A 26,898-nucleotide genomic window follows, 5' to 3' on the forward strand; every position below is an offset into this window, starting at 1 on the left:
TGCAAATGCAACTTTCTACAAGCTCTTCCGTCTCTGGAAACAGAATAGTTGGCATGTTTTTTTCTGCCTTGTTAAATTTTTACTTGGTGGATCTGGATATCTCCCACCTAAGATTACTGGTGTTGCCATTACCCACTCTGTAGTGCTGGGGATTGAAGTCAGGGCTTTGTGCATGCTAACTCTTCCCCTGAGCTATATCCCTAGCCCCTTAATGCATATTCTTCTTCTCAGAAATTATAACTTTGGAATACCACTTTTTAAAAATTTAGGCTCTTGCAGTGGCATGTGGGGTGCTGAACTGGATCAATAGTTCAGTTTGATTCTGAAGAGAAAAAACTTGGATTTTGGAGACAGGATTTCTCTGTGTAGACAAGGCTGGTCTCGAATTTAAAGATCTGCCTGCCTCTGCCTCCCAAGTGCTGGGATTAAAGGAATGGGCCATCACTGCCTGGCTGAGATTTAAAAAGAACAAAAAAAAAAAAAAAAAAAACTTACTGGCAGATGAGAACTAGGAGGTGAAGTACCAGGGTGGTAAGGAATGTGACTTGTCTAAAGAATAGACATATGAAGTGAATTAAACATGGGTCAAATTAGGCAAAACCCCTCCAAACTGCACAGGATCAAAAAACAAAGAACCCAGGTATATAGTCTGTAGCACTAAGGATACAAATTCAGGTAAAATTTATGACTAACTCATTGCTTTAAGTAGAAATGTAGATGGACATGGAGAAGTATAGGGTAATGGTTCTCTTTAAAGTGAAAAGTATGGAAAGCCTTGGTTATGACTTTATTCCCCTTTACTTAGCCCAGGTTGGCCTTGAACTTCATATGTAGCCATGGCTGCTCTCCCCGGCGCTTGGATTACAGGTGTGAGCCACTATGCTTGGCTTCTGGGTATGGATTAATGTGTTGCTTCTTTTTGTCTTGCTTTGGAAAGAAAAGAGGTTGTAATAATGGTTAGGGTATTCAAGCTGAAAGAAGTTATTAGATTATCTAGTTTAGGAAAATGAGGCAAATCTGTTCCTTGGAGCATTACAGAATACTTGTGAGGCTCCTTAGTATAAATTTATAGAGAAGGACACTGGATCTTCAGCTCAAGTGTTTAGCCTTAGTTCACCCTAGAACTGAAGCTGGGCTGCTTTCCATGAGCATGGAAGGTTTGTCCTTCCTCCTGTTTCAGTAGCCAACATTTCTGTTATCACATTGTCTCCACCTTGTGGCAGCAATATTTTACAAATATCTCTCTCTCTCTCTCTCTCTCTCTCTCTCTCTCTCTCTCTCTCTCTCTCTCTCTGTGTGTGTGTGTTTATGTGTGTATGTACATGCATATAAAAGAGGGAGAGGTGGGGAGGGAGGGAGGTGGTTTTTAGTAGCATTTGTCTAAGGATTAGTGAGAGTGAGCCCCCTTTTTTCTCTATGCTTATTACGTCTTTGGAGAAATGTCTGTAAATAAGTTATTTGTCTGTTTTTTAAAAACAACTATTTTGTTGCTTTTAGTTGTTGGAGTTCTTTAATGTATTTTAGACAAATATTTTCTTACATTTTGTAGGTTTTTTTTTTTCATTCTTAACAGTGTACTTGTCTGTACTTTTGATATCCCCTCCCACAGTATTGCAGAATCCAGTGTCAGATACATTTTGTGTATTGTAATATTTGGGTCCAGCTTCATTTGTCTGCATGTGGATACCTGATTTTTCTCAGTATTGGTTGAAAAGATTCGTCTCTCTCCTCCCCATTTGAATTGAATAATCTTGGCTCCAAGGCTCTGAGCCATTTCTCCAACCCACATCATTTTGAGTAATGTAGGTTTGTGTTAAATTTTTGGATGCAGAAATTCTTTTTTTCCTTTCTCAAAATTATATTGATTATTCTAGGTCTCTTGAGATTCTGTATGAATTTTGAGTTGGGCTTTTATGATTCTTTTTAATGTAGTATTGTATCCCTCAAATATTGTGCATGCTAATAAACTTATCTGGGGTCAGAGACAGAGCAGCCACAATATTAAACATGATAGGCAGTGGTAGCACACGCCTTTAATCCTAGCATTCCAGAGGCAGAAATTCATGTGTTCAAGGATACAGACAGGCATGGTGACTCATGGCTTTAATCCCAGGGAGTGGTGGTAGAAAGCAGAAAGGTATATAAGGCGTGAAGACCAGAAACTAGAAGCATTTGGCTGGTTAAGCATTCAGGCTTTTGAGCAGCAATTCAGCTGAGACCCATTCTGGATGAGGACTCAGAGGCCTCCAGTCTGAGGAAACAAGACCAGCTGAGGATCTGGCGAGGTGAGGTAGCTGTGGCTTGTTCTGGTTCTCTGATCTTCCAGTTCACCCCAATACCTGGCTCAGGTTTGATTTTATTAATAAGAACTTTTAAGATTCCTGCTACAGTTTTTAGATTTACTTATTATTATATTTATTTATGTGTATGTGTGTGAGCCTACATGCAGGTGCCCTCTGAGGCCCTAAGGGTGTCAGATGCCTTGGAACTGGTAGTCCATATGGTTGTGAGCTGCCTGATGGTTGGGGGACTGAGATCTGCCAGAGCAGTGAGCACTCTTGGCTCTTGAGTCATCTTGCCAGTCTTGAGCTTTGTGATTATTTATTTATTTTTTGGGGGTGCTCACTGGGATCTTGAAAGATTGCTGACTTAATTTGAGTAGTATCGTTTCCTTGAAAAATCTTAACTTTTCTAATCTATAAATACAGGGTGCCTTTCCATTTACGCTTTTCTTTAAGTTTTTGGAACAAGGTCTCACTAGGCAGCCCTGGCTGGCCTGGAACCAGGTGGGTCTTGAATTCACCTGTCTCTCTGCCTTCTGAGTACTGGGGTTAAAGGTGTGTGTGGGCTACCATGCCAGACTCTGGCTTTGAAATGGTGCTTTAAAAGCTGCTTAGCTCTGGCTTCCTTGGAGCTTCCTGTGTAAATGAGCTGGTCTTGAATTTTGCAATCTTTCTCCTCTGTCTCTTTACTTTGGGATTACAGATGTGTGCCACCACACTTGGCTTTGCTTTTTGTTTGTTTTTTGAGACAGAGTTTTTCTGTATAGCTCTGGCTGTCTTAGAACTCGCTCTGGCCGGGCGGTGGTGGCGCACACCTTTAATCCCAGCACTCGGGAGGCAGAGGCAGGAGGATCTCTGTGAGTTTGAGACCAGCCTGGTCTACAGAGTGAGATCCAGGAAAGGTACAGAGTTACACAGAGAAACCCTGTCTCGAAAAACAAAAAACAAAAAACAAAAAAAAAACAAAAAAAAAGGACTCGCTCTGTGGACCAAGCTGCTGTCTGTGCCTGAGTGCTGGGATTAAAAACAGACACCACCATGGCTGGCTCTACTTTTTATTTTAAGTGATTTTGAAAGTATAGATTTTTGTTAGTGTTGCTTATTTAACTCCTGAGTAATGCACCATTTAAAATTGGAAAATGAAGAAATGGGTCATTGAGTAATTTTTGTTACTGTGAGCATCAGTGTACCTATGCATTAAAATATCTCTATCCCTATGTGATATCTTGTAATGTACTTTTGTGTGTGTGTTTCACTGCTGACTGGAATATAGTTTTATAGTAGAAGACTATGATTTTTATGTGCTTAAAATTCAACCCAGGGCTTTATGTATGCTTGGCAAGTGCCCTAGATTATTTCATGCCTGTATGTACGTGGCTGTAATTGGAGTTGTTTTATTTCCTTTTCGTGTCATTTATTCTTACTGTGCTGAATTTCTGTTCAACTGATTTTATTAGTTCAGTTTTTACAGTTCAGTGGAATTTTCAGTTTCCATCAGATGATACCATCTTTGAACAGAATTACTTTCTGCTTTGGGTGCCTTTTATTTCTTGTCTCTTTAAACTCGTATTTGTCTGCTTGGTCTTAGAACATCCACTAGTATGTTTAGAATAGAAATTGTAAAGATACCATTTCCTGATTTACCCTTTAGCATTAGCACCTCCACAGTCACAAGTTGGGGAGCCCTTTATTATTTCCTTCCTCATCTCCTATATGGTATGGATTTTAACCATCCTCAGTTTTGTTGGTTTTTATTGTTTGTTTTCTTTAGTTCTCTACCCAATTGGTTGTTACTACCAGGAGCTCTAATACCGCCATTTTTGTGTCTTTGAATGTGTGCTTTAGTGTTTTAATTAGGATTCTGGCCTCTTAAATTGTCCTGTACTTTTGCTAGAGGTGTGTGTGTGTGTGTGTGTGTGTGTGTGTGTGTGTGTGTGTGTATTGTTTTGTTTTCCTAAACTGCCAGTTATGTACTACAGATCTTTCTTACACGTAGGCCCTCTTGATGCTCTGGTTTATGTTTTCAGCTTTACTGCCTGCTACTCCCCTACCTCTTTGCCATGGTTCCTTTTCTCTGTCCTTGTCTTGTCACAAACTCCTGATTTTCCTGCCTCAGCTGAGCCCACAAGCACTGGATGGAAGCAGTGCACTGTCATGCTGAGCTCTTGACAGTTCAGTCAATGCCCTGGAGTGTCTCACCTCTTCACGGGCTGCTTTTGCTTCTTCTGGCCTTTTGGCCTTTCTCTCCTCACTTCAGTACTTAGTTACCCTTCTCCAAGGAGGAAGCCTTTCCTCTAGGGAGCCTTGGCTGATTTTTTTTTTCTCCCTTAATTTGTGCCCTTGTGCTATTTATATGCCCGTGAAAGCATATATTGGGGTTATCCTGTTCATTAGCCAGTAAGTGAAATTTCCTATCACAGAGAAAGCTTCTAGTAAACATTATTCACCTTTTTTTTTTTTTTTTTTTTTTAAATTATGGATCTGCTAACAATGTGGTTGGGTAAAGGGGCCGAAATCAAAATCAATTCGGCTGCAACCGAGATAACTAGTGCTGACCATTGCAGGACCTTGATAGTTGTATGCTGAAACCATAGAGAAAGACGGAGGTATCTTTGTGTGGAGACGCAGCATTAGAGGAGATGAGGTAATGATGGAAGTATAGTGGGATACTGTATAAAGAATACTTCATTATGTATTTAAGTGAAACTTCCAAAGTCTTTAAAATATTTATTTTCCTTGTAACAAATAACTTAGTTGTGGAGCACCAAAAAAAGAAAGAAAAAAGAGAAAGAAAAAAAGAAAAAAAAACATTAAAGGGTCTGCCAGTAGACCCTTAGAAAACTTCAGCTGGGTGGTGGTGGCACACACCTTTAATCCCAGCACTTGGGAGGCAGAGGCAGGCAGATCTCTGAATTTGAGGCCAGCCTGGTCTACAGAGTGAGTTCCAGGAAAGGCGCAAAGCTACACAGAGAGAAACCCTGTCTCGAAAAACCAAAAAAAAAACCAAAACAAAACAAAAAAAACCTTCAATTTAAAAAAGCTTAGGAGAAAAAAATAACCCTGTGAGTGAGTTCCAGGACAGCCAAGGCTACATAAAGAAACATTGTCTTGGGAAAAACAAACAAACAAAAACCAACCAACCAAACAAACAAAAAACAACTTAATATTGGATAATAAAGATTTGGAAAGTCAGTCTGAATACTTCTCTGTGTTCTATCATGTGCAAAAAGAAATACAATCTAATTAGGAATTAACAATACTGCTTAAAAAGTACTCGCTAACGCAGTAGTAATATAGGCGAGTGTTCCAGGAGTAAGTACAATAAGCTTTCAATAGAGAAGAGCACCTTTGTGTCTTGGGGAGTTTACAGAGATTGGTGTCTGGCTTTAGATTACTACGGAACTGAAGGTGGTATGTAGGAGGTGACAGTCAGTGCAGGCAGGGTTCGGAGGAGAGCAGTTGGATTGCTTACTTGGAAATTCTTACTCTTCCTGGTTTGCCTGGTTTTGAGTAAATTTCTAAAACCTAACCTTTCTGTCCTGTAAGCAAGCATTACTTTAATAGGAAGAAATTGTTCATTTGCATGTTATAAAATAAAGTGGAGCAAGTAAAGGAAAGATTCAGAAATGGGAGAATGGATTTGAAGTGACCTTTCTTTTACCCTAGTCGAGAAGGACACTAACCGTGGAATAAAATGATGAATGTCTTGTTAAAAATAGAGGAAGTTCTGGTTTATTTTGCAGTACTTAAGAGAACATATCTCAAACTAATGAAGGAAAATGTTATGGAGGAAAATGGGATAATGTAGAAATGATATTTCCTGGTGTCTGTTTCATAGTACAAAGCTAAAGAAAACTAATCTTATGCTGGATAGTTTTAAGTGCTATTTGTGGAGAATTGGTGTGTTAGTTTGGACAGGTGTGATGGCTGAAAAATAGCCTCCAAAATATATACATATTACATACAGTCTCTGAAAGATATGAATGTTATTTTACTTAGAAAGAGGCCTTTGCATATGTAACAAAATTAATAATTTTGAAACAGGGAGTTTATACTGGATTATCCAGGTGGGCCTGGAATGCCAACACATGTTTTTATAAGAGTGGACCACTGAGAGATTAGAACAGAAGATAAGGCAGTGTGACCACAGAAACCAGAATTGAAATGATGTGGCCACATTTACCTGAAGTTGAAAGCAGTAGCAGATACTTCCATCAAGGCCCTGCCCACCCGCTGTTGTGCTTCATGCAACCCAAGATAGATATGAATGGGGCAACACAAGATCATATATTTAAACAGATTCAAACTCAGTTCTGCCCGTTTTCCAGTGTGAATTTTGTGAGTGACAATGTCAGAAAGGTAGAGGAGTCCTGCGGACACCTTGGTTTGTAGAACTTCAGACCCACGAGAGAATAAATTATATCGTTCTAAAGTACTAAATGTGTAATAATATCTTCCAACAGCAGTCATTCATCCAAGTATAAATGAATGTTTATTTCTAAATAACCTCATTTACACAAGTTCCTTCTGTTTTAAAGGGAGTGTGATTTATTGCTTTCTTACTGAACTATAGTTTTTTTTCAGGTGCTGTAAATAGATTTTACAGTTTATAATTAACGCACCTGGTAAACATTTGTAGGCATCGAATGCATGAGAATTTAGTTCAGAATAGGATATAGTTTTTCTTTTTTAAAAATATTTTATTTAGAGCTGGGCAGTGGTGGTTCATGCCTTTAATCCCAGCACTCAGGAGGCAGAGGCAGGCGGATCTTTGTGAGTTCAGGCCAGCCTGGTCTACAGAACGAGATCCAGGACAGACACCAAAAACAATACAGAGAAACCCTGTCTCAACCAAAACAAAACAAAACTTTATTCATTGTAGAAGCTCCCTTGTGCGTGCATATTCTCGATGCTCCAGTGAGAATACAGTGTCAACTCTTGCTGCACATCTGCTGTTTTATATGAATTCTTTCACCTTTGTTGTAGAAGTATATGCTTGAGGCTCTTATCTAAGAACTGAGTTATCTATTCACTCACTGAAGTGGCAGGGTCTCACTTCAGACTGGTTTATTCAGAATTTAACTAAAGAATAAAGGCTGTTAGCCTGGTGTCTGTTCTGTTTGGACATCGATGTGCCTTGTCTGTATTACCCTACTGTCCCTAAAAGATTGAGTTTGGAGGTTGAATCTATAATCCAAGAAACATTCTAGAAGAATCTCTAATATGAAATATGAGCTATAACTGTCTCCAATACATTTCTGTTCTCTTTAAGTTTCTAAAAACTGCATTTAGTATTAAGGTCACATACAGGCTGTTAGCATAGAAATCTGCCCTGACAGCTTTTGTTTGTTATAGAATAAGTCTCCAATTAGCAGTCTTGAGTCAACCCACTTTTTTTTCCCCCCCTTTTTAAATCTTTATGGACAGAGTCTCACAGAGCCCAGGCAAATCTATAGTTTTCTGTGGAGTTCAAGGATTTCTTCCACTTCCTGAGTGCTGAGGGTACTGGGATGGGTCAGCATACTTGATTTATGTAGTGTAGTGCTGGGGAATTGAACCCTGGGTTTTAATGAATATTAGGTAAGCATTTTGCCAGGTGAAGTACTGAGCTCCTTGATGTAACCACTAACTCTTTTTGAAGGAGGTTTGTGTGAAGTCTTGATAAGTTATGGAGGGGTTAAATAAATTTTTCCTGATCTTTTACATGCCAGAGGACAAAGAAATAATAACTTTTAAAATTGAAATACGTAGAAGAGATGTTATCTTTTAGTTTTGTGGAACATGCTGGGCACTTTATATGAACATCTCATTAAACTTTGCCAATGGCCCTATGAAACATTTATCCCTATAGATTTTTTCCTCAAAGCTGTGGATGTGGCTATGGCAGAGAACACTTGCCTAGTATTTGAAAACCCTGGATTCCATTCTTGATGCCAGTTAAAGGAGGACGTGTATGCTCTGGACATTGAGAAGTTCACCTGTGACAGCCACAGTAGAGTAGCTGGCACTGGGAGGAAAAGTAGGTTCCCTGTACTCTAGAGTAGTTTGGGTTTAGTAGATTGACTTTTTATTACAAGCTCTCGAGAACCAGATGTGGCCCTGTCAGCATTCTAGAGTGTCAGCACTTTGAGTAGGAGATGAACTTCTGTTCGTTGGCTTCACGTGAAGTTCCACAGTAGGCTTGACTGAGTCAAGGGCAGGCTGACACCCTTCAGTAAGAGTTTTAACTTTCCATAGATTGTAAATGCCATTATATGGAGCTTGTGTATGTTTCTGTTTGTCAGATGTTATAAAATGAACATTTATGTAGAAAAATGCTATTAGTGCTTAGGTTCCTCAACTAACTTTGCAAGATTAACCCAGAATGTTGTTGAATAAATACAAATGTAACTTTTCATTAAATATGTTTTTAATTGGAAAACATTTAGTAAAATACTTAGTTTCTAAGGCAGTGTTTTTCAACCTTCCTAATGTTGTGACCTTTTAATACAGTTCCTTATGTTGTGGTGACCCCCAACCTTAGGAATCGTAATGTAAATGTCTGTGTTTTCTGTTGGTCTTAGGCGACCCTATGAAAGGGTTGTTTGACCCACAGGTTGAGAGCTGCTGTTCTAAGGGAAAACATGGAATGAAATTTTTCGTTTCTAATATATTTTTGGATCTAATGTGTTGTTTGTGTGTGTGTGTGTGTGTGTGTGTGTGTGTGTGTCTCCCACCCCCAGCCCCAGTTTAGGATCCAACTCAGGGCCCCATGCATGTTGGGCTAGTGCTCTACCCTGGAGATTCCTCCCTTCTCTTCTCCCTTCACCTTCTCTTCTATTTTGAGGCAGTCTCATTAATTTATTCAGGCTGCTTTGAGTTTAACTCAGTGGCCTAGTGAGGCTTTGCATTCAGAATTCTCCTGCCTCTCAGGCTCCTTAGTAGCTTGGGTTTAATGTTTATGTATATATGTCTGTACTCAGCTATTAAATGTACATTTGTTCTGCAAAACATAGTGTTTTCAAAAATCTGTTCCTGCTCATAATGCCTGAACTAAGGGATAGTGGGAACCACCTTCTGTGTAATGATATGACCGACTTCTCTTGGGTATCCATACTACTTTGAAAGTAGATAGAAGACCTGTAGAGTGGAGACAGGTTAGTTATTACAGCAATGCTCAGTTCTCCTCTGTCCCTAGTCTTAACCCAGAGAAATGCAGGGAGAATCGAGAATTCGGTAGACAAGGAACAGATCCAGTTCCTTCCATAAAAAAAGAGTGAATGGCTTTGATCTCTAATAGAAACAGATTCTCATTGGAAACAGAATGGATTCTTAATCTTTAGAATGTAACAAATGTTTACAGGCAAGAAAATTAGACAAGATTTGGGGATTACAACCACTCAAATGTGTGTAGTCTGGAGTTTCATCTCTAGAGACTTTTTGTTGTTAAGGATAGATTTTTTTTTTCCCTCAGAAATCTCTGGCTGTGTAAAAAAAAAAAAAACATTTCTGTTTCTTATTAAATCTTTTTCTGAGTCTTTTATGCCTTTCAGTACCCAGTTTCTTCATTTGATAAAATAATACATAGATTAAAAAAAGAACTTAGGGATGTTTTTACAGCTTCTAGAGTAGTTGAGGTAATCCCGATATGTGTTGTTTGGTAAGAGCATTCATTTCAGTGGCTGTCTCCCACTCACCCCGCTTCAGATTGCCTGTGCTGTTACCCAATCCCTTGGTTTATTGCTCCTGTTTATTTCAGGTCATGCATTTCACTGAAGTTACACAGGGGTGGAGGGTGTTTTTGTCAGTGACCAGTTTTTCAAGTTACAGTAGTAAAAAGAGTCATCATCCCCCTCCCAATTACAATGTACTTTATTTTGCATTCAACCTACTTTCTAGTAATCTGATTTCCAGTAGCCTGATTTCTTGACATCCTGAGGGAAGAGTTGATGGTTAATGTTGGTGTCAACTTAAGTGGCTTGAGAAAAGCTGCCTTTTTTGAGTGGGGGTAATTTTTAGGTGGTTGGGCTTTTTAATTTGCATAAAGTGTCATTTTGTGTTACAGCTTGTACTTTAAAAGGGTGTTATAGATGTGTATCAATCTATTATGGCTAATGTCAATTAATGTGTATAAAGTTTTGGTTCTATATGTCAGTTAAGGAGACACTTACACTGTGTGTTGTGTACTTAGTGTTTCATGTTGGTTGCACACCTATGTGCAGGCCTTGAGAGTTAGAGCCCAGCTGCACTCTCAGCCCCAACTCTACTTGTTGGTGAGTGAAGTGTAAGAGGCAGCTGCTGAGTCAGCTTTTGCTTGCACAAACTGAACCCTCTGCCATTCCTTCCCTGACATGATGGGCTCTGGGCCAGAATAAATGCCTTTCTTAAGCTGTTTCTGTCAGAACACAAATGTAAATACATTAAATGAAATGTCCACTATACAGTGGCAGAGTAAACAGGCCCACTTCAAAAGGGAGGAAGGAGAGATTATCAAAGAAGAATTGACTCAAAGCAAGACTGTTCAGTAGGGCAGCATTCAATCCTATCCAGCATCTGGGGCATGGAGTGTTGTGGTTTGAGCTCCGAAGGTATTGGGCAGTACAGTCTTTTCATTTGCATCCCGCATGCTCTAATTCTTGGGCTTGGACTTCACTTGAGCTATCCCTCAGCATTCTTCTGTAGATGTTCCATGTTCCTGGTAACGCCAGTATCTCAGGGTTTCATATATTGCACATTGTGTGACTGCCTGCATGATCCTGACCCCCTACCATGCATTGATTGCTTGGCCTTCTAGGCCTTACTGTGAAATCATGGTACAAAAGTACCGTGAGGTATCAGGCATGTCACCAGCTTTATCTGTGCCTTAGATCAGTGCTTGCTTCTCAACCTTCCTAATGCTGTGACACTTTCCCCAACCATAAAATTACATTTGTTGCTACTTCATAACTGTAATTTTGCTACTGTTATGAATTGTATTGTAAATATCTTTTCTGAAAGTCTTAGGAGATCCCTGTGAAAGGGGCCTTTGACCTCCAAAGGGGCTGTTACTCACTGCCTTAGACCATGGTTACAAGTGGACTCTGAGTACTAGGGCTTCTGAATCATGAAGAATTCTCTTGTCCTTGTTAGAGTATGGCACTGCAGTCTTCCCAAGGGAAAAATCTTTCAAAAGTTATAATTTTGCATCTTGGGGCCTGAGCTGGGTAGGCTCTGTCGGTTCATGGGGTGTTCCTAAGGTTCTTTTCTGCTATCCCAGTGCAGCATGCTTGGTGGCTTTTTAACGTTAAAATCTTAACCAAATCCCCCCCCCCCCATTTCTGCCCCTGCAGGTCTTGCTGTGCAGACCAGGCTGACTCTGAATTTGTTGCGCCCCCCCCCCCTTTTTTTTTGGAAAAAAGTCCTACTGTTGCTCTGACTGGCTTGGAAACTCAATGTGTAGACCAGGCTGGAGAGAGCCATCTGCCTCTGCCTCCCCAGTGCTGGGATTAAAGGCGTGTGTCACCACTGCCTGGCTTGTAATCTTGTTTTCTTTTCTTTTTCCCAAGACAGGGTTTCTCTGTGTAGCTTTGGTACCTGTCCTGGATCTCACTCTGTAGACCAGACTGGCATCGAACTCACAGAGATCTGCCTGGCTCTGCCTCCCAAGAGCTGGGATTAAATGCGTGTGCCACCACCATCCTCCACCCCCCCCTTTTTAAATTTTTTATTTTTGGCTTTGTTTTTGTTTTTCCAAACAGCCTTTCTCTATGTAGCCCTGATTGTCCTGGAACTCACTCTGTAGACAGGCTGGCCTTGAACTCGGAGATCCGCCTGTTTCTGTCTCCCAAGTGCTGGGATTAAAGTCGTTCACTACCACCGCCAGCATAATCTTTTTTAAAAATTCGTTCTAAGTCTATTTATTCTGTGTGTTTGCGCGTGCATATATACACTTCTGCCACTGTGGCATGTGTGGAAATCAGAAGACAAGCTGTGGGCCTCATCCTCTCTTTCCACTCTGTGTCCTAGGCTTAGTGGCCATTTACTGAATCATTTCCCTGGCCCTGAATTTGCAGTCTTTTCTTCTGTGTGCTGGGATTGCAGGTGAGAGCCAGCATGGTTCATGCACACCTTTCTTGTCTACACTTTTCCTTTGCTCATTTTCAGGGCAGACTACATGTTTTGCAAATCTTTTTGTACTACCTTTGGCTTCTCTCATTAAAAACTCAGCTAAAAAGTGGCCAGCAGTAACAAATGCTGAATTGCTGTTGTGTCTTGAAAATTTTTTCTGCCAATATTAGCATGTCACTCTTTAGCCTTTATTAAAGCTTAAACATGCCAGGCAGTAGTGGGTACTCCTTTGATCCCAGCAGTTGGGAGGAAGAGGCAGGTGGATCTCTTGAGTTCAAGGCCAGCCTGGTCAACAGAGCGAGATCCAGGACAGACCAACTCCCTCTGGTCTACAGAGGGAGTTCCAGGACAGTCCAAGGCTATACAGAGAAACCCTGTCTCAATAAACCAATAAAGAAATAAAGTTTAAACACAGACATCATAGACAACGTCCTTGTGAGAATGTAACGTGAGTGTCTCTAATCTGAAACTTCATGAGCTTCACCTTTGCCCTTTAGGTTTCTGTTAGTGTGATGAACTTTTGAGTTCCCACCAGGTAAATCTGCTTATGATTTCTCTGCTTATATTGCTGTAGACGGTTCCTGGCTAGCTTCTCTAAACTTGGCCAGAATTCTCTGACAAACCACTTCCAAGGTGCTAACTGACCCTTTGACCGGGTTTCCTCACTGCAGTGACCCTGCTTCCTTGGTACCAACTTCCTGTATTAGTTGTGTGTCACTGTGGCCTAAACATCTGAGAAAACAAGGCAGGAACGATTTACTTTTGTCTGTCTGTCATGGAAGTGGCAGAATAATAGAGCTGTGCATATCATGGCAGTTAGGAGCCAGAGACCATCTTTTCTTTTTGAGGTTTTGTTCCTGTTTTCTTTGTCCCTCTGAGAGCTTCCATAATGCAGCCATTGGTCCTCTCCATACATAGTGTCCTGTGAATTATAGACTTCCTTTGCTTCCTCCATGAAACCCCATTCTGCTGACCCCTTTCTTCTGCTTGCTTGGTCAGATACTTCATCTTTTAGTGCCATGGTTTATCTAGTTTTGTGGTTTTAGTTTTTCTCTTTGTTGAACTTTTTGTGTGTGTGTTATTCTCCTGAGCTTGGTGAACATGTTTATGACTAGTATTAATTCTCTGGTACATAAATCGTGTGCCAGTTAAGCAGAGTCATTTGCTGGTGATTTGTCTTCCTTTGGGGTTGGGGGGAGTGTATTTCCCTGCTCAGTTTCTTGGTTTCTGTGTATCAGATTAAGCTGTTGCCTGTTGTCTTCAGTCTGGCCCTTCTTTCTGCAGGAGAAGATTTTAGGCCTCTGTAGTCTGGCGTGCTTTGTTTGTCCTGAACAACTGGAGGGATATTCCAGATCCCTCTAGCACTGAAGACAGGCAAGAGACTATAGGTGTTTCTGACCTAGATTAGACCACTGCTTCCTGCCCCAGCCAGGAAGAGGGAATGTGTGTTTCTGAGTTGCACTGAGCCTTCCTGGGCTTCCTCAGTCTTGTTAGCATTTCAGAGGTAGGCTAGCTAGACAGAAGTTGATTCTTTGGGTAGACCCCAGAAAAGCTGAATCTTGGGGACATGCAGAGTGTACTACTTTTCCCTTCCCAGAGAGAAGTTAGAAGTTAGAGGTTTCTCTCCTAATAGTGGCTCTATATAGGGAGTAGGGATTACGACAAGAAGTAGTCTGGAATTTTCTAACTCTCTTCCATGTAGCTGATTATTTTGCTCAGACCAGTGATGCTATAGAGTCTTCTATGTAGCTTCTGGATTCCCTCAAAGGGTATCTGTCTGATGCGATCACCTCAATATGTTGGAGGCTAGGTTTTCTATTTTAAACTTCCCGGTTGTGGGTTCAGCTGAGACAAACTGATACTGGGCAGATTGAAAGGGGAGAGAGTATACTTCAAAGAAGAGCCTAATGGTGGAGAAAGGGAAGTGGGAAGATATATACAGTTTAGGGGAGCAGTGAATGGTTTTTAGGCGGGAGGGAGTAAGCAGAAGAACACACAGTAAGTAAGTAACCTAGACAAGGTTCCTCTGGGGTATAGATGTGGTGTTTGGTTTTCATTCTTTATTTGAAAACTCCTTTAGTCCCAGCACTCAGGAGGCAGAGGAAGGTAGATCTCTGAGTTCGAGGCCAGCCTAGTCTACAGAGCGAGATCCAGGATAGGTGCCAAAACCCTGTCTCGAAAAAACAAACAACAACAACAAAAACCAAAGTATTTGAAAGCACTTGAGCTCCCTTTGATGGGACCAATCCTAGGTATAGCTAAGTAATTTCAGAGAAAAAGACCTTGCCTGCGTTTGCTGGTTCCCAGTTGCTCTCAGTTGAAGTCTGAGGGGTATATTTTGATATATTGCTTTCCTCTTCCCCCACCCTTCTGTGTAGCCCTGGTTGTCCTGGAGCTAGCTCTGTAGACCAGGCTGGCCTTGAACTCAGAGATCCACCTGCCTCTGCCTCCCGAGTGCTGAGTTATTATTGCTTTCTAAACTGTAAAGTTTGGACACCAGTTGGGGAACACATATACATTAGGATCATAACACCTCGTTTTCAAATACTAAATCTTTTTGTCTCCTTTTATTCCTAGCAATGTCTCAAGCTGTGCAGACAAATGGAACTCAACCATTAAGCAAAACATGGGAACTCAGTTTGTACGAATTACAGCGAACACCTCAGGTAATAGAGACTACTGTGATTTAGGGAACTAGGTCCGTGTAAACTGGGATACCTTTGTAGAAAAGGAAAACTTAGAACTTAACACTAATAAACTTAGATAATAGTGGTCCTGAATCATGTGTTGGCTGACACTTCATTCATTGAACAAGTAAGTTACATACTTCCATGCCAGCCTCTGTAGGTACTAGGGGAATAATAATGAATTATGTGGCCTTAGCCTACAAAATTTATAAGGACTAAATAACTCAATAGTCATAAAATTACATATATGAGAAACTGAATAAAGGGATAGTCTTCTTTGCAGTAATAAGGAAATAATGGGATAAGTAGGAGGGACTGTTTTGAGAGGGTAAACATGCCAAGAATCAGAGGAATGGCAGCTTGGAAGTAAACACGCTTAAAACTCTTCATTTTAAGTTTACGTATGGACTGGACAGGCAGAAGTGCTAACTGGAGTCTGGAAAAAAAAATGTAAAATTTTTGGGATTGTCAGTACATTCTAAAACTGGATATGAGAACTAAGAGAGATGAATAAAGTCTGTCATTTCATCCAGACTTTATGATGATGTTTAGAAATTAGGTGACAGGTAAAGAACCAGTGAAGGAGACTGAGGAAGAGCATTCAGAAGAAAAGGAAGGAAAATGAGAACTTGAGAGAAAGATTCAGAATCTAAAGGAAATGTTAAAGAACCAGGGCATAGTAAATGTGTTTCACATTGCTGATAGACTGAAACAGTATGATTGGATTTAGCAGAAACACTTGTTCACCTCATAGTTCAGTGGTTCTCAACCTTCCTAGTGCCACAACCCTCCAATACAGTTCCTCATGGTGTGACCCCCCCCACCTTTACAGTTATTTCATTGCTGCTTCATAACTGTAATTCTGCTACTGTTATGAATTTAATGTAAATATCTGATATGCAGGAGAGTCTTAGGTGGCCCTGTGAAAGGGTCGTTTGCCCCCCCCCAAGGGTCACAACCCACAGGTTGAGAACCGCTGTCATGGAGATAGTCACTTGAGTTGGTTGAAGCATGAATGTAATCATGATGTGTTCTTATCATTGGCTTATGCTGTGATAACGGAGTATAATAGAAACATGACAAGAGGTGAGTAGATGCTCTTTCCTAGCAATTTGTGCAGGAGAACAGAGAAACAGAACAGAAACTGGAATTAACTTTTCAGAGTGGCAGGTGTCTTTATCCTCTTCCTCTTACACATAAACGTGCTTTATTCACGTTTGATGTTGAGCCACTCTTAATAATCTCATGGACTGCTTTGATAGAGGGGAGGGAGGGAAGGAGGGGAAGCCTGAGAGAGAGCAACAAACATGGACCCCTTTGAGAAGGAGAGGATGGACCCCTTTGAGAAGGAGAGGAAGGATGTACGTTTGGGACACATTTTCTCCTGGAAAGGAGAGAAGAAAATGGATTAATTTGTTAGCGAGGAAATGAGGCTCTTTAACCTGTTGTAAGTGGTAGGAATTATCTAGGTAGAATAAGAGAAAGCACTGTAAAGAAAAGAAGACTGAGTTAGGTTGACCAGTTGCTGAGTAGTGTTTAATACTTGCTGGTAAGGTGTCAGTGCTGTTCATCTGGGTCATTCCTCATGTGTCTGTCCCGTGGCAGTGTGTCCCTCTCCCCTCACTACACAGTTAAGCTCTGACTAATAGATGTTGGTTTATCCAGGGCTGGAGTCTGTTAGGCGTAGTCTAAAGAGGGAGGGGAGAACAGACTTACTACCTGGTTATCATCATCGTGCTCTCTGATAGTTTCTTCAGTACAGGGCTGCTGATAATTCCCAAGTCAAGTCCTAATGTTAGAGAGGAGTTTGAGCATTCCTAATATTAAAAAAAAAAAGACATGCCACCCTAACCTGATATTGTACACATTTTGAAATGTTACTTTTTATCTCATTAATATGTAACAGTTACTGTGTGTCAAAAATAAGAATATATTTGGAATATAATAATACAGAGAAAAGTGTATTTGTTTGGAAAATATAGAAAGTGTTAGTTACAGAAACATAATTTAGTGTTTTGTGTTAGTTTTATAAACATAAACATTTTACTTTAGACCTTTGTGGAGTAGTGTCTCTAATTACTGTGGGATAATTGACTGGACCATGTTACATAAGGAACAGGTTTGGTCGCCAGTGAACATAGTGCTGGAAACCCCGGACTTTGGCTTGGAGTGCTGGTCTCGGCCTGTAGGAGCCAGTATGAGATCTATAGTTGGCTTTAGAGTTGGGTAATCTTCGCTCTCAACCCTAGCCACGGGAGAATGGGTAGCAGTGGGGGTAAGACTCTAGCAAGCTGGAATTCTGCATTGGAATTCAAATAGATCTTTGCAGAGAAACATTTTCAGTGACAATTTGATAATACAAATACAAATGACTTATATTTCTCATTTGTTACAACTTAAATCACCTGTTAGTTAGCCTGAGCACTTCACCACTTTTTTGGTTTGAGACTGGGTTTTGTTATAGAGCCAAGGCTGGTCTTGAACTCATAATTCTCCTGCCTTAGTTACTCAGATTATAGGTGTGTCTCCATATTTGCTTGACCACTTCTTGTAAGATCTCTGTAGAATTAGACTTTGGAGGGTCAAAAGTGGTTTTTGTTTTTTGTTATTTTGGAGCTGAGGATCAAACCCAGGGCCTTGTGCTTGCTAGGCAAGCGCTCTACCACTGAGCTAAATCCCCAACCTCAAAAGTGTTTTTTAATTGATATGTTTTAAACTGTTAAAATTTAGATGCTTTCACCAATCAGTGGTGGTGCACACCTTTAATCCCAGCACTGGGAGGCAGAGGTAGGCGGATCTCTGTGAGTTCGAGGCCAGCCTGGGCTACAGAGTGAGACCCAGGATAGGCATCAGAACTACACAGAGAAACCCTGTCTCAAACAAAAACAAAAACAAACAAACAAAAAACCCCAAAAAACTTAGATGCTTTTCATTGGACTTAAATTTTTGAGACAATCTTGTGTATTCTAGTGTGGTCTCAAACTCACATTGTAGCTGAGGATGACCTTGAACCTTCTGACTATCCTGCCTCCGCCTCCTAAATGCTTAAATTACAGCTGTGGTCCATTGTTTCATTTCTTGTTATAAAATACACTGACCAAAAGCAGTTTAGATGAGGAAAAGGCTTATAATTCCAGGTTGCAGTCCTTAGTAGTCCTGGTCATATTAGCTGGTTGACTTATACTGATACTTACGAGATGTGGAGGTTAGGCCTAACCAAACCCTAAGAATTCTTTTGAAAATTTAAAGCATTTTTATAAGTTATATAGGTCATGCTGTACTTCAAAATGTTTTATAATTCTAGGCTGGGGATGTAACTCAGTTCATAGTGGTGTCTCCCTAGCACAACAAAGCCCTGGGTTCAATCCCTAGCATCACATAAACCAGGCAGGCTATTTTCCATTAATATAGTCAGTCATTCTCTCTCTTCCTCCCTTCCCCTCCCTCTCTCACTCACACACCCCCTTGGAATCAAGGGCATTTAAATAATGCAGAGGTGGTAGGGTTCAAGAGCCTGGAGGAATATTTTAGCTAAGACAAAATTGACTGAGTTGACCATGGTGGTGACTTGGGTGATGGTACATTTATGATTTTCAATACTTGTATATGTTTGAATTTATCAATAATAAAAAAGATTAAATAGTCACTCTTTTACAGGAGGCAATAACAGATGGCTTGGAAATTGTGGTTTCACCCAGAAGTCTACACAGTGAATTAATGTGCCCAATTTGTTTGGATATGTTGAAGAACACCATGACTACAAAGGAGTGTTTACATCGGTTCTGTGCAGATTGCATTATCACAGCCCTTAGAAGTGGGTATGTTGGAATGAGTGATTACTGGATCTTAGATTGTAATATAGCAGCGCTTTCTGGAGTTTGGGAAATACGTTGCCTATAAGTGTGTGGGAACTGGAACCTTTCCTAGAAAGTGTAGAGTCTGGGTTCTAATTATTGAAGTTGTCCCCCGCCCCCCTTTCTTTCTGTGTTTTAAGATAGGGTTTTTTTTACATCGTACCCAGGCTAGTCTGGAACTTGCTCTGTGGTTCAGACTTGCCTTGGGTTCCTATGCAGTTTCCTGCTTCAGACTCCCAAGTGCTGAGATTATATGGGTAAGCCCCAGTACCCTGCTCACAGCCCCTCCCCACACGAGTGTATCAGCTAAGGTTTTTGAAATCCTGGTTAACCTGCTTCGTTTAATTTTCAAGGAGATTTAGTTAACCATTTCACATTTTTGTGATAGTAAAGATAACTTTAGAAATTGACTGTTTTTGTTAGCCCAACAGTCATGTTTACATTTTCTTTCTTTTCTTCTTATTTAGCAACAAAGAATGCCCTACCTGTAGGAAAAAATTAGTTTCTAAAAGATCACTAAGGCCGGACCCAAACTTTGATGCACTCATCAGCAAAATTTATCCAAGTCGTGACGAGTACGAAGCCCATCAAGAGAGGGTGTTAGCCAGGATCAACAAGCACAACAACCAGCAGGCGCTCAGCCACAGCATTGAGGAAGGCCTGAAGATACAGGCCATGAACAGGTATGCTCGCAGAGGATAGGGCTCATGTTCAAATCCCTCTAAATACTGACTCGACCTTTTCTGTAAGATGAGATGCAGTGAGAAGTAGCTGTTCTGTACAACTCTCCTTTCATAAAGTATGATACATACTTCCAGGGTATTGCATTTAGAATACTAGACTCTTGGACTTGTGAGATCATTGAATACACACTAGAAGGAGAGAAACAACTTCCAAAGGTTGTCCTTGGACTTGTATACTTGACCCCCCTCTCCCTCCCTCCACACACACACACACACACACACACACACACACACACACACACACACACCTCTGCTAATAAATATAAAATACATCTTCTGCGTAGAGTAAATACGTTGAGGATTGTCTGTGTACATGTTTGGCTTGAATCTCCTTTAGTGAGCTGTTGATCCTTACTACCCTGTCATAATGTCCTTATACAAAATTAGTGACCTTTGTGTTAATTACACAATTCGATGGTTGATAGAGTTGAAGACTTCATTGTACCTAACAGCATTTAATACAATTTATTTCTCTTTTCCTCTTTTTTTTTTTTTTTTGGTTTTTCGAGACAGGGTTTCTCTGTGTAGCTTTGCACCTTTCCTGGGACTCACTTGGTAGCCCAGGCTGGCCTCGAACTCACAGAGATCCGCCTGGCTCTGCCTCCCGAGTGCTGGGATTAAAGGCGTGCGCCACCACCGCCCGGCCTCTTTTTTTTTTTTTTAAAGATTTATTTATTATGTATACAGTGTTCTGCCTGCATGTGTCCCTGCAGGCCAGAAGAGGGCATCAGATCTCATTACAGATGGTTGTGAGCCACCCATGTGGTTGCTGGGAATTGAACTCGGGACCTCTGGAAGAGTAGCCAGTGCTCTGAACCACTGAGCCATCTCTCCAACCCTCTCTTTCCTCTTTTAATGGTTTTCTTACATGGATTTCAGGAGAGTCTGCTTGGTTTTTTTTTTTTTTTTTTTTTTGTTTTTTTTGTTTTTTTTGTTTTTTTTTTTTTTGGTTATTAGCCATTCTTCAAAGTTGATTGATTAAGTTTCCATTTCTCTAATTCTTTCAAATGGAGTGTTGGCACTATACTTTTTTGTTTTTGTTCAACTTTCAGTGCAATAGTTTGTCTACAGATGACTTCATCTATACCGTCCATCCATACTTAGACTGGACTGTTGAATTTTAGACTAAATTCATTTCCTCTTCAGTAGCTGAGAGGTTGTTCGAGGCTTACCTGAAACTTGCTATGTAGACCAGGCTGATCTTGAACTCACAGAGGTTAGCCTGCTTCTGCCCCTGGGTGCTGGGGTAAAGGTGTGCGCAGCTGTGGGTGGTGTCCTCTTCGACCTGAATAGTATTTCAGAAGTAGCACATTCAGTGTGAGGACTGTGTCACCACTGTGCTTATCCCTGTTCTGGTTCTCTGGTTTTGTTTACCAGGTTAGTCAGTTTTCAGGGTTGGTCTTCATTTTCCAAATAGGAGATGCTAGTAAAAGGTCACTGGTTTACTGACTGCCACATGGCTGAACTGCAGAGTGCCTTCAGGTATCATCAGTCCAGATCACGTAATTGGAGCCTCCACATTCATATTCTGAGTATAATATAAATACAGTGGTCACAGACCCTCTGTTGTAAAAGGTTAAAAATCGTTCTAGTCTGTGAATTACAACTATATTTCTGAAAGTTAGATGAGTGTTAAATATTGAATTACTTAGTTTAAGAGTACAACATAGTCCTGAGTTGGAAGGGCTTAGTAGTTCTTCACTTCAGTCTCATGAGGAGCACAGTGATCCTTGGTTTAAAAAAAAAAATAGTTTTATAGGTAGTCTCTGGCCTCTGTCTTCAGAATATTGGGATTAAAGGTGCGCACAACTGTGCCCAGCTGTTTAAATCTTTTATATGTGTTCATAGTGAGTTCTAGAACTTTGAGGGACATGTGGAAAATAGTGACAATATTTTTCACCAAATTCACTAGTCAAATTTTCTCCCTTGTACTTTCTTTTCTTTTTTTAATTTTTGAATTCAAAAGTTGAGGGCTGGAGAGATGGCTCTTCCAGAGGACCTGGGTTCAATTCCCAATACCCACCTGGCAGCTCACAACTGTCTATAACTACAGTTCCAGGGAATCCAACACCCTCTTCTGGCCTCTGCGGCAACACACACATGGTGTACAGACACACTTGTAGGCCAAACACCCATACACATAAAGTAAAACTGAAGGTTAAAAAGCAAACAATTTGTAAAGTTCAGTATAAAACCGCTTCCAGTTTGCTGCTTTAAAGCCGCTACTGTAAATCTTCTTCCTTCCCCTCTTCACTAGGTTACAGCGAGGCAAGAAGCAGCAGATTGAAAACGGCAGTGGAGCGGAGGACAACGGGGACAGTTCCCACTGTAGCAATGCTTCCACACACAGCAATCAGGAAGCGGGGCCTAGTAACAAACGGACCAAAACCTCGGACGACTCCGGCCTTGAACTTGATAATAACAATGCAACGGTGGCAATTGATCCAGTGATGGATGGTGCTAGTGAAATTGAGTTAGTGTTCAGGCCCCATCCAACACTTATGGAAAAGGATGACAGTGCACAGACAAGGTGAGGGTGGGAATTAGTTTCAGATTTACCTGGTTTCAGAATGCTTCATTTGGAGTTTAACTGGAAAGTTTGTATTTGAAATGAAATCAGTATTTGCCATCCTAGTTTTAAGGTTCAGTCTGAATGTACTGCTGCCTAGATTGCTTTTCCCCTCTCCTTCTTCTCCCCACTTCTTCCCTTCCCTTCCCTTCTTTTTTTCTTTGTGTTCTTCCCAAGACAAGAAGCACTTCACAAAGGATCAACCCTCATAGATGATGAAGAAAAAGGCAATCCAGAATAGGCTCTGAATTTTACACTGGCAAGGATGAGTTTCCACACCACTCACTGTTGTTGCCAGCGAGTGCAAATAAACAGCAGATATTTGTCAGATGAGTAATTGAATAGCATATCATGCTTTTAAAATCCCAAGATCAGCCAGGGAGGCCTACCAGCCTGGCCTACACTGTGAGTTCCAGGACAGCCAGGGATACACAGAGAAGCCCTGTCTTGAGAAAGCAAAAAACAAATAGATAAATAAATAAAAGATCCCTAGATCGGCAGTTCAAATAAATAAAAGATCCCAAGATCGGCAGTTCTCCGTTCTGCTTCAGCCTCCAGAACCAGAGTGTTTGTTCTCAAGGCAGTTTGCTCTTCCTCTTAGTGCTCTTCTTGCTGCGGCCAACAGGTTCTAGTAACCGGGCTTGGAAGGTGTGCTGTTTTTGTTGTTGTTAATGTTTGTTTTTTTAATTTAGTACACTGTATATTTATTTGATTTTTGTTGCTTTGTATCATGTATTACAGAAGGTAAGGGTGATGAGCCTTTATAGCCTGTCTTTGCTTTTTATAGAGCAGGAAATTTCTATTCATTTTCAATAATTGGTACATAGATGTTTTACATAGCTTTGTAGCTCCATAATTTAGGAATGTTTTTGATGTACTCTAGAAACTAAATGTTTGATGCTTTATTCTTTTAGATACATAAAGACTTCAGGTAATGCTACTGTTGATCACTTATCCAAGTATCTGGCTGTGAGGTTAGCTTTAGAAGAACTTCGAAGTAAAGGAGAATCCAACCAGATGAACCTCGATACAGCCAGTGAGAAGCAGTACACCATCTACATAGCGACAGCCAGTGGCCAGTTCACGGTGAGTATTTTCATCAGCAGACTGGTGAAAGTGTGAGCTCGGAAGTAAGTGGCAAGTAGTGCTGTGGGGCCTGTTCATAAGAGCCCTGGGAACCTGGAAGGAGAAGTAGCAGATGAGTGACTGCCTGTGTGATGATGATGCCCTTTGTTCTGTTGTGGACAGTGCTCTGTGACCTTGTCTGTCTGTCAGTTTAGTCTCACTGTTACTGAGCGCCCTGCATTTAATCTTCTTGCCTTTCTCTTTGTTTTAGGTATTGAATGGCTCTTTTTCTTTGGAATTGGTCAGTGAGAAATACTGGAAAGTGAACAAGCCCATGGAACTTTATTATGCACCCACCAAGGAGCACAAATGAGCTTTGAAAAATCATTTCTGAGACTGAACTTTTTATAGCCTATTTCTTTAATGCTAAAGATGCACCATCATTTCTTTCACGGACAGATCTGGGAGATGTTCAGTTTTCTTTCTGAGCCAGACTTGTTTACACTTTGAGGTTCATTTTCCCTTATTTAAGACTCTAGTAATTCAGTACTCCCCTGCCCCTTAATAGTATAAATAAGTTATATGTCACAGAAAGGATAGTTCCTTTGGGGAGGACACTTGGACCTAGGAGGTTTTTGTGGTTTTGTGTTCTTTTCCCCCTTTTTTTTCCCTTCCAGTTTTTGATCTTTTGAGACAGGGTCTCATTTTATAGCCCTGGCTAGCCTGGAACTTGCTGAGTAGTCCAGGGTGGCCTTGAATTTGGAGTGATACTCCTGCCCAAGTACGGGATTATAGGTGTGCATTACCACACCTGGCTTAAGATTCAGTTGGCCATCAGCCATCTTTCCCCCTTTCACAAGTTTTGTAGCCTAAAGAATGTTAGACAATATGTATTCTGACTTTTTTCCCTTGGAGTCTTGTATATTTATAGTTTTCTATATAAACTGTAGTATCTTCATGAAGACCGGGGCTCAAATTTACTGTGCTTAAACAATTCTCATAGGATTATTATTTTCATGGTATTTTCTTACATAATATCTCATTTAAAAAGAGGTTCTTTATGAACTTGGTGTCCATTGTCATGCAATGTTTTTGTTTTTTTGTTTTTTCTTGTTTGTTTTCCCTATAAGTTTAGAATTTCTGGTCATGGGAAGAGAATCAAACAGAGTTCTTTGAGAACACGGTTCATTTACAGATTTCACTGAAGAAAGCAAAGTTTAGATTGGTGATAAAATGTGTTCCTCAGTTGTACATTGAAGAGTTTTTTCTTCTGTGTTAGTTTTACTGTTCAGTTTCTTTATTGTATATGATCGATGCTTCTCCCTATTAAAATACCAGAGATACGGAGATATTTGCACTTTAGCCTTGATGAAAAGTACAAGATATGTTCAAAGCGTCCCCTAATTCTTTTCTTCCTAATTCAGAGCTAAAAATGGAAAAGAAAGGTTGCTTCCGTTTAAAGAGTTCTTTTGATTTTGAGTTGCCACTTGTTTATAAATTTAGTGCCCTGCTAATTACACTCTGTAGAAGCAGGTTAATGGAGCGTGAACATTGCTTTGATAATAATAAGACAGTTCTGTAGAAGAATGTCAGCGATTGGTAGTCATTCAGATATTCTTCGTTTTGTATTGAGACAGTGTTGATAGTTTCGGAGCCAAATAATACTGACTTATGTCTTATTTTTCATTTCTGTCCTGTTTCTACATATGCCTCCAAGTTTATATTCTCACAGTATTTACAAAGACATGCTTGCATTGAGAAATTTAACCCAGAAGGGTTTTGATGAAGTAGAGCTCCAAGTACCATTGTAACTCAAGTCTGTCTAGTCATTATCAATACTTCTCTGTCAGATTTGACAGATCGGGCCAGCTTGATGTTTTAACTTGAGCCGAGTACGAAAACTTAAAGGCTTACTCAATTTTTTACCATTTTATTGAAAATATTTGAAATCTGTTTTTACAATTTTTTTGGTAATCTGTGCCATAAGATTTGAAAAACCACCAAAATTATAAGAACTTTTATATCCAATTCCTTTTCTGGGGTGATGTTAAGTTGTATAGATTATTAATGCATGTTTGCTGACTATAACCCTTGTTTTGTGATGTAATTGCTTAGATTTTGTTGATAACATTAGATTAGTGGTTGTATTAAATAACTAAATTCTCATTGTGGTTATTAATTGAAATTTTATCTTTAAGCAGAATATTTGTGACAATGAGTTTGTGCTTAGAGAATGTATGTGTTTTTAATCTGTCAGTATGGGAGCACATAAACTGTTTGCATCATTTAGTGAAGGTATTACATGTGTACTCCTTTGCCAAATACATAGGTAATTGGTAGAACATTGAGTGCATTGTGTGTGCTTGCGTGTGTGTGTGTGTGTGTGTGTGTGTGTGTGTGTGTGCGCGTGCGTGTGTGTGTGTGCGCACACGCGTGCATGCTTGCTTGCTTGGGGACGGAGGCTAGATCTGGGAGGGGAATGTTGATGGCAGAAGAAGAAATACTGTTGGCTGTCATTACCCACCAAAGATCCCAGGTGTTATACAGCTCACTGTATGTAACCACTGACATAACCAAGTTTACGATTTCATTAGTTTGGGGAGGATTAGGAACCAAGGTCTAACAGTGTTATCCAGCTGTCCTTGAACTCTAGAGCTCAAATTATTCTCCTGCTTCAGTCTCCTGAGTAATGGGATGATGAGTGCAGACAACAATACTCACTTTAACCTTTTTCCCCCCTCAGGGGAGTGGAGTGGAGTTCAGTGTCGTGTGTACATTTACACTGTTAGGTCCAAACAAACTCAACAATCCTCAAACTCCTCTGCCCATACCTTGAGCAATTCTCTTCCACAGGTTAGTTTTTTTTTTTAAAAGAATTTGGCTGTTTTACGTAAATCATAAAATCATAGAAATATTGTAGTTTTCAGAGTCCTTCAATTATGAGGATATATCAGTTTGAATTTAGTGGATGACATATGTATAGACATTTTGCATATTCATTTATTGTTAGTAGGTTGATGGGTATGCTTTACTATTCTAATATTGAGACATTATGAAACACATAAGTTCCTGGTGTCTATTTTGGTACAAATAGGAGTGGAATTATTAGGTCATACTCTTAGCTTTTGTTTTTTGGTTTTTTCAAGACAGGGTTTCCCTGTGTAGTTTTGGTGCCTGTCCTGGATCTCACTCTGTAGTCCAGGCTGGCCTCAAACTCACAGAGATCCGCCTGGCTCTGCCTCCCAAGTGCCGGGATTAAAGGCGTGTGCCGCCGCTGCCGCCACCACTGCTTGGAGCAACTCTTTGTTTTTAATACTTTGTGAAGTTTCCAACTATTTTCCACAGTGGCTACCCAACACCATTTTACATTTCTGCCAGTAATGAATAGGGGTTCCAGTTTTCTCATTATTTCCACAACATGTTATTTTCTTTTTCCTAGAAATTGTGTGTGTGTTGTGCCTGCGTTTGTGTCTGTGTCCTACACTTTGGAAGTCAGTTCTCTCCTTCCACCGTGTGTGATTTTGGATCAGGCTCAGGTCATCAAGCTTGGCAGCAAGTGCCGTTGGCTGCTGAGCCACCTTGACAGCCTTGGTTTTTGAGAAGGGCTTTTGG

General features: G+C 40.4%; 1 protein-coding gene across 1 annotated transcript in view; it reads left to right on the plus strand.

Moving 5' to 3' along the window:
* Nucleotides 1-25,452, plus strand: part of Rnf2 (ring finger protein 2) — a 36,633-nt gene extending 11,181 nt beyond the window's left edge. The window contains exons 2-7 of the mRNA XM_059280476.1: nt 14,946-15,034; nt 18,713-18,873; nt 19,377-19,592; nt 21,910-22,182; nt 23,136-23,307; nt 23,558-25,452. Of these exons, the coding sequence (XP_059136459.1) occupies nt 14,948-15,034; nt 18,713-18,873; nt 19,377-19,592; nt 21,910-22,182; nt 23,136-23,307; nt 23,558-23,659 (1,011 nt within the window). The 5' untranslated portion in view covers nt 14,946-14,947 and the 3' untranslated portion in view covers nt 23,660-25,452. The remainder of the gene's footprint in view (nt 1-14,945; nt 15,035-18,712; nt 18,874-19,376; nt 19,593-21,909; nt 22,183-23,135; nt 23,308-23,557) is intronic.
* The last annotated feature ends 1,446 nt before the right edge of the window (nt 25,453-26,898 follow it).

The sequence above is a fragment of the Peromyscus eremicus genome, chromosome 15 (genome assembly GCF_949786415.1).
Source record: "Peromyscus eremicus chromosome 15, PerEre_H2_v1, whole genome shotgun sequence".
Classification (NCBI taxonomy): Eukaryota; Metazoa; Chordata; class Mammalia; order Rodentia; family Cricetidae; genus Peromyscus; species Peromyscus eremicus.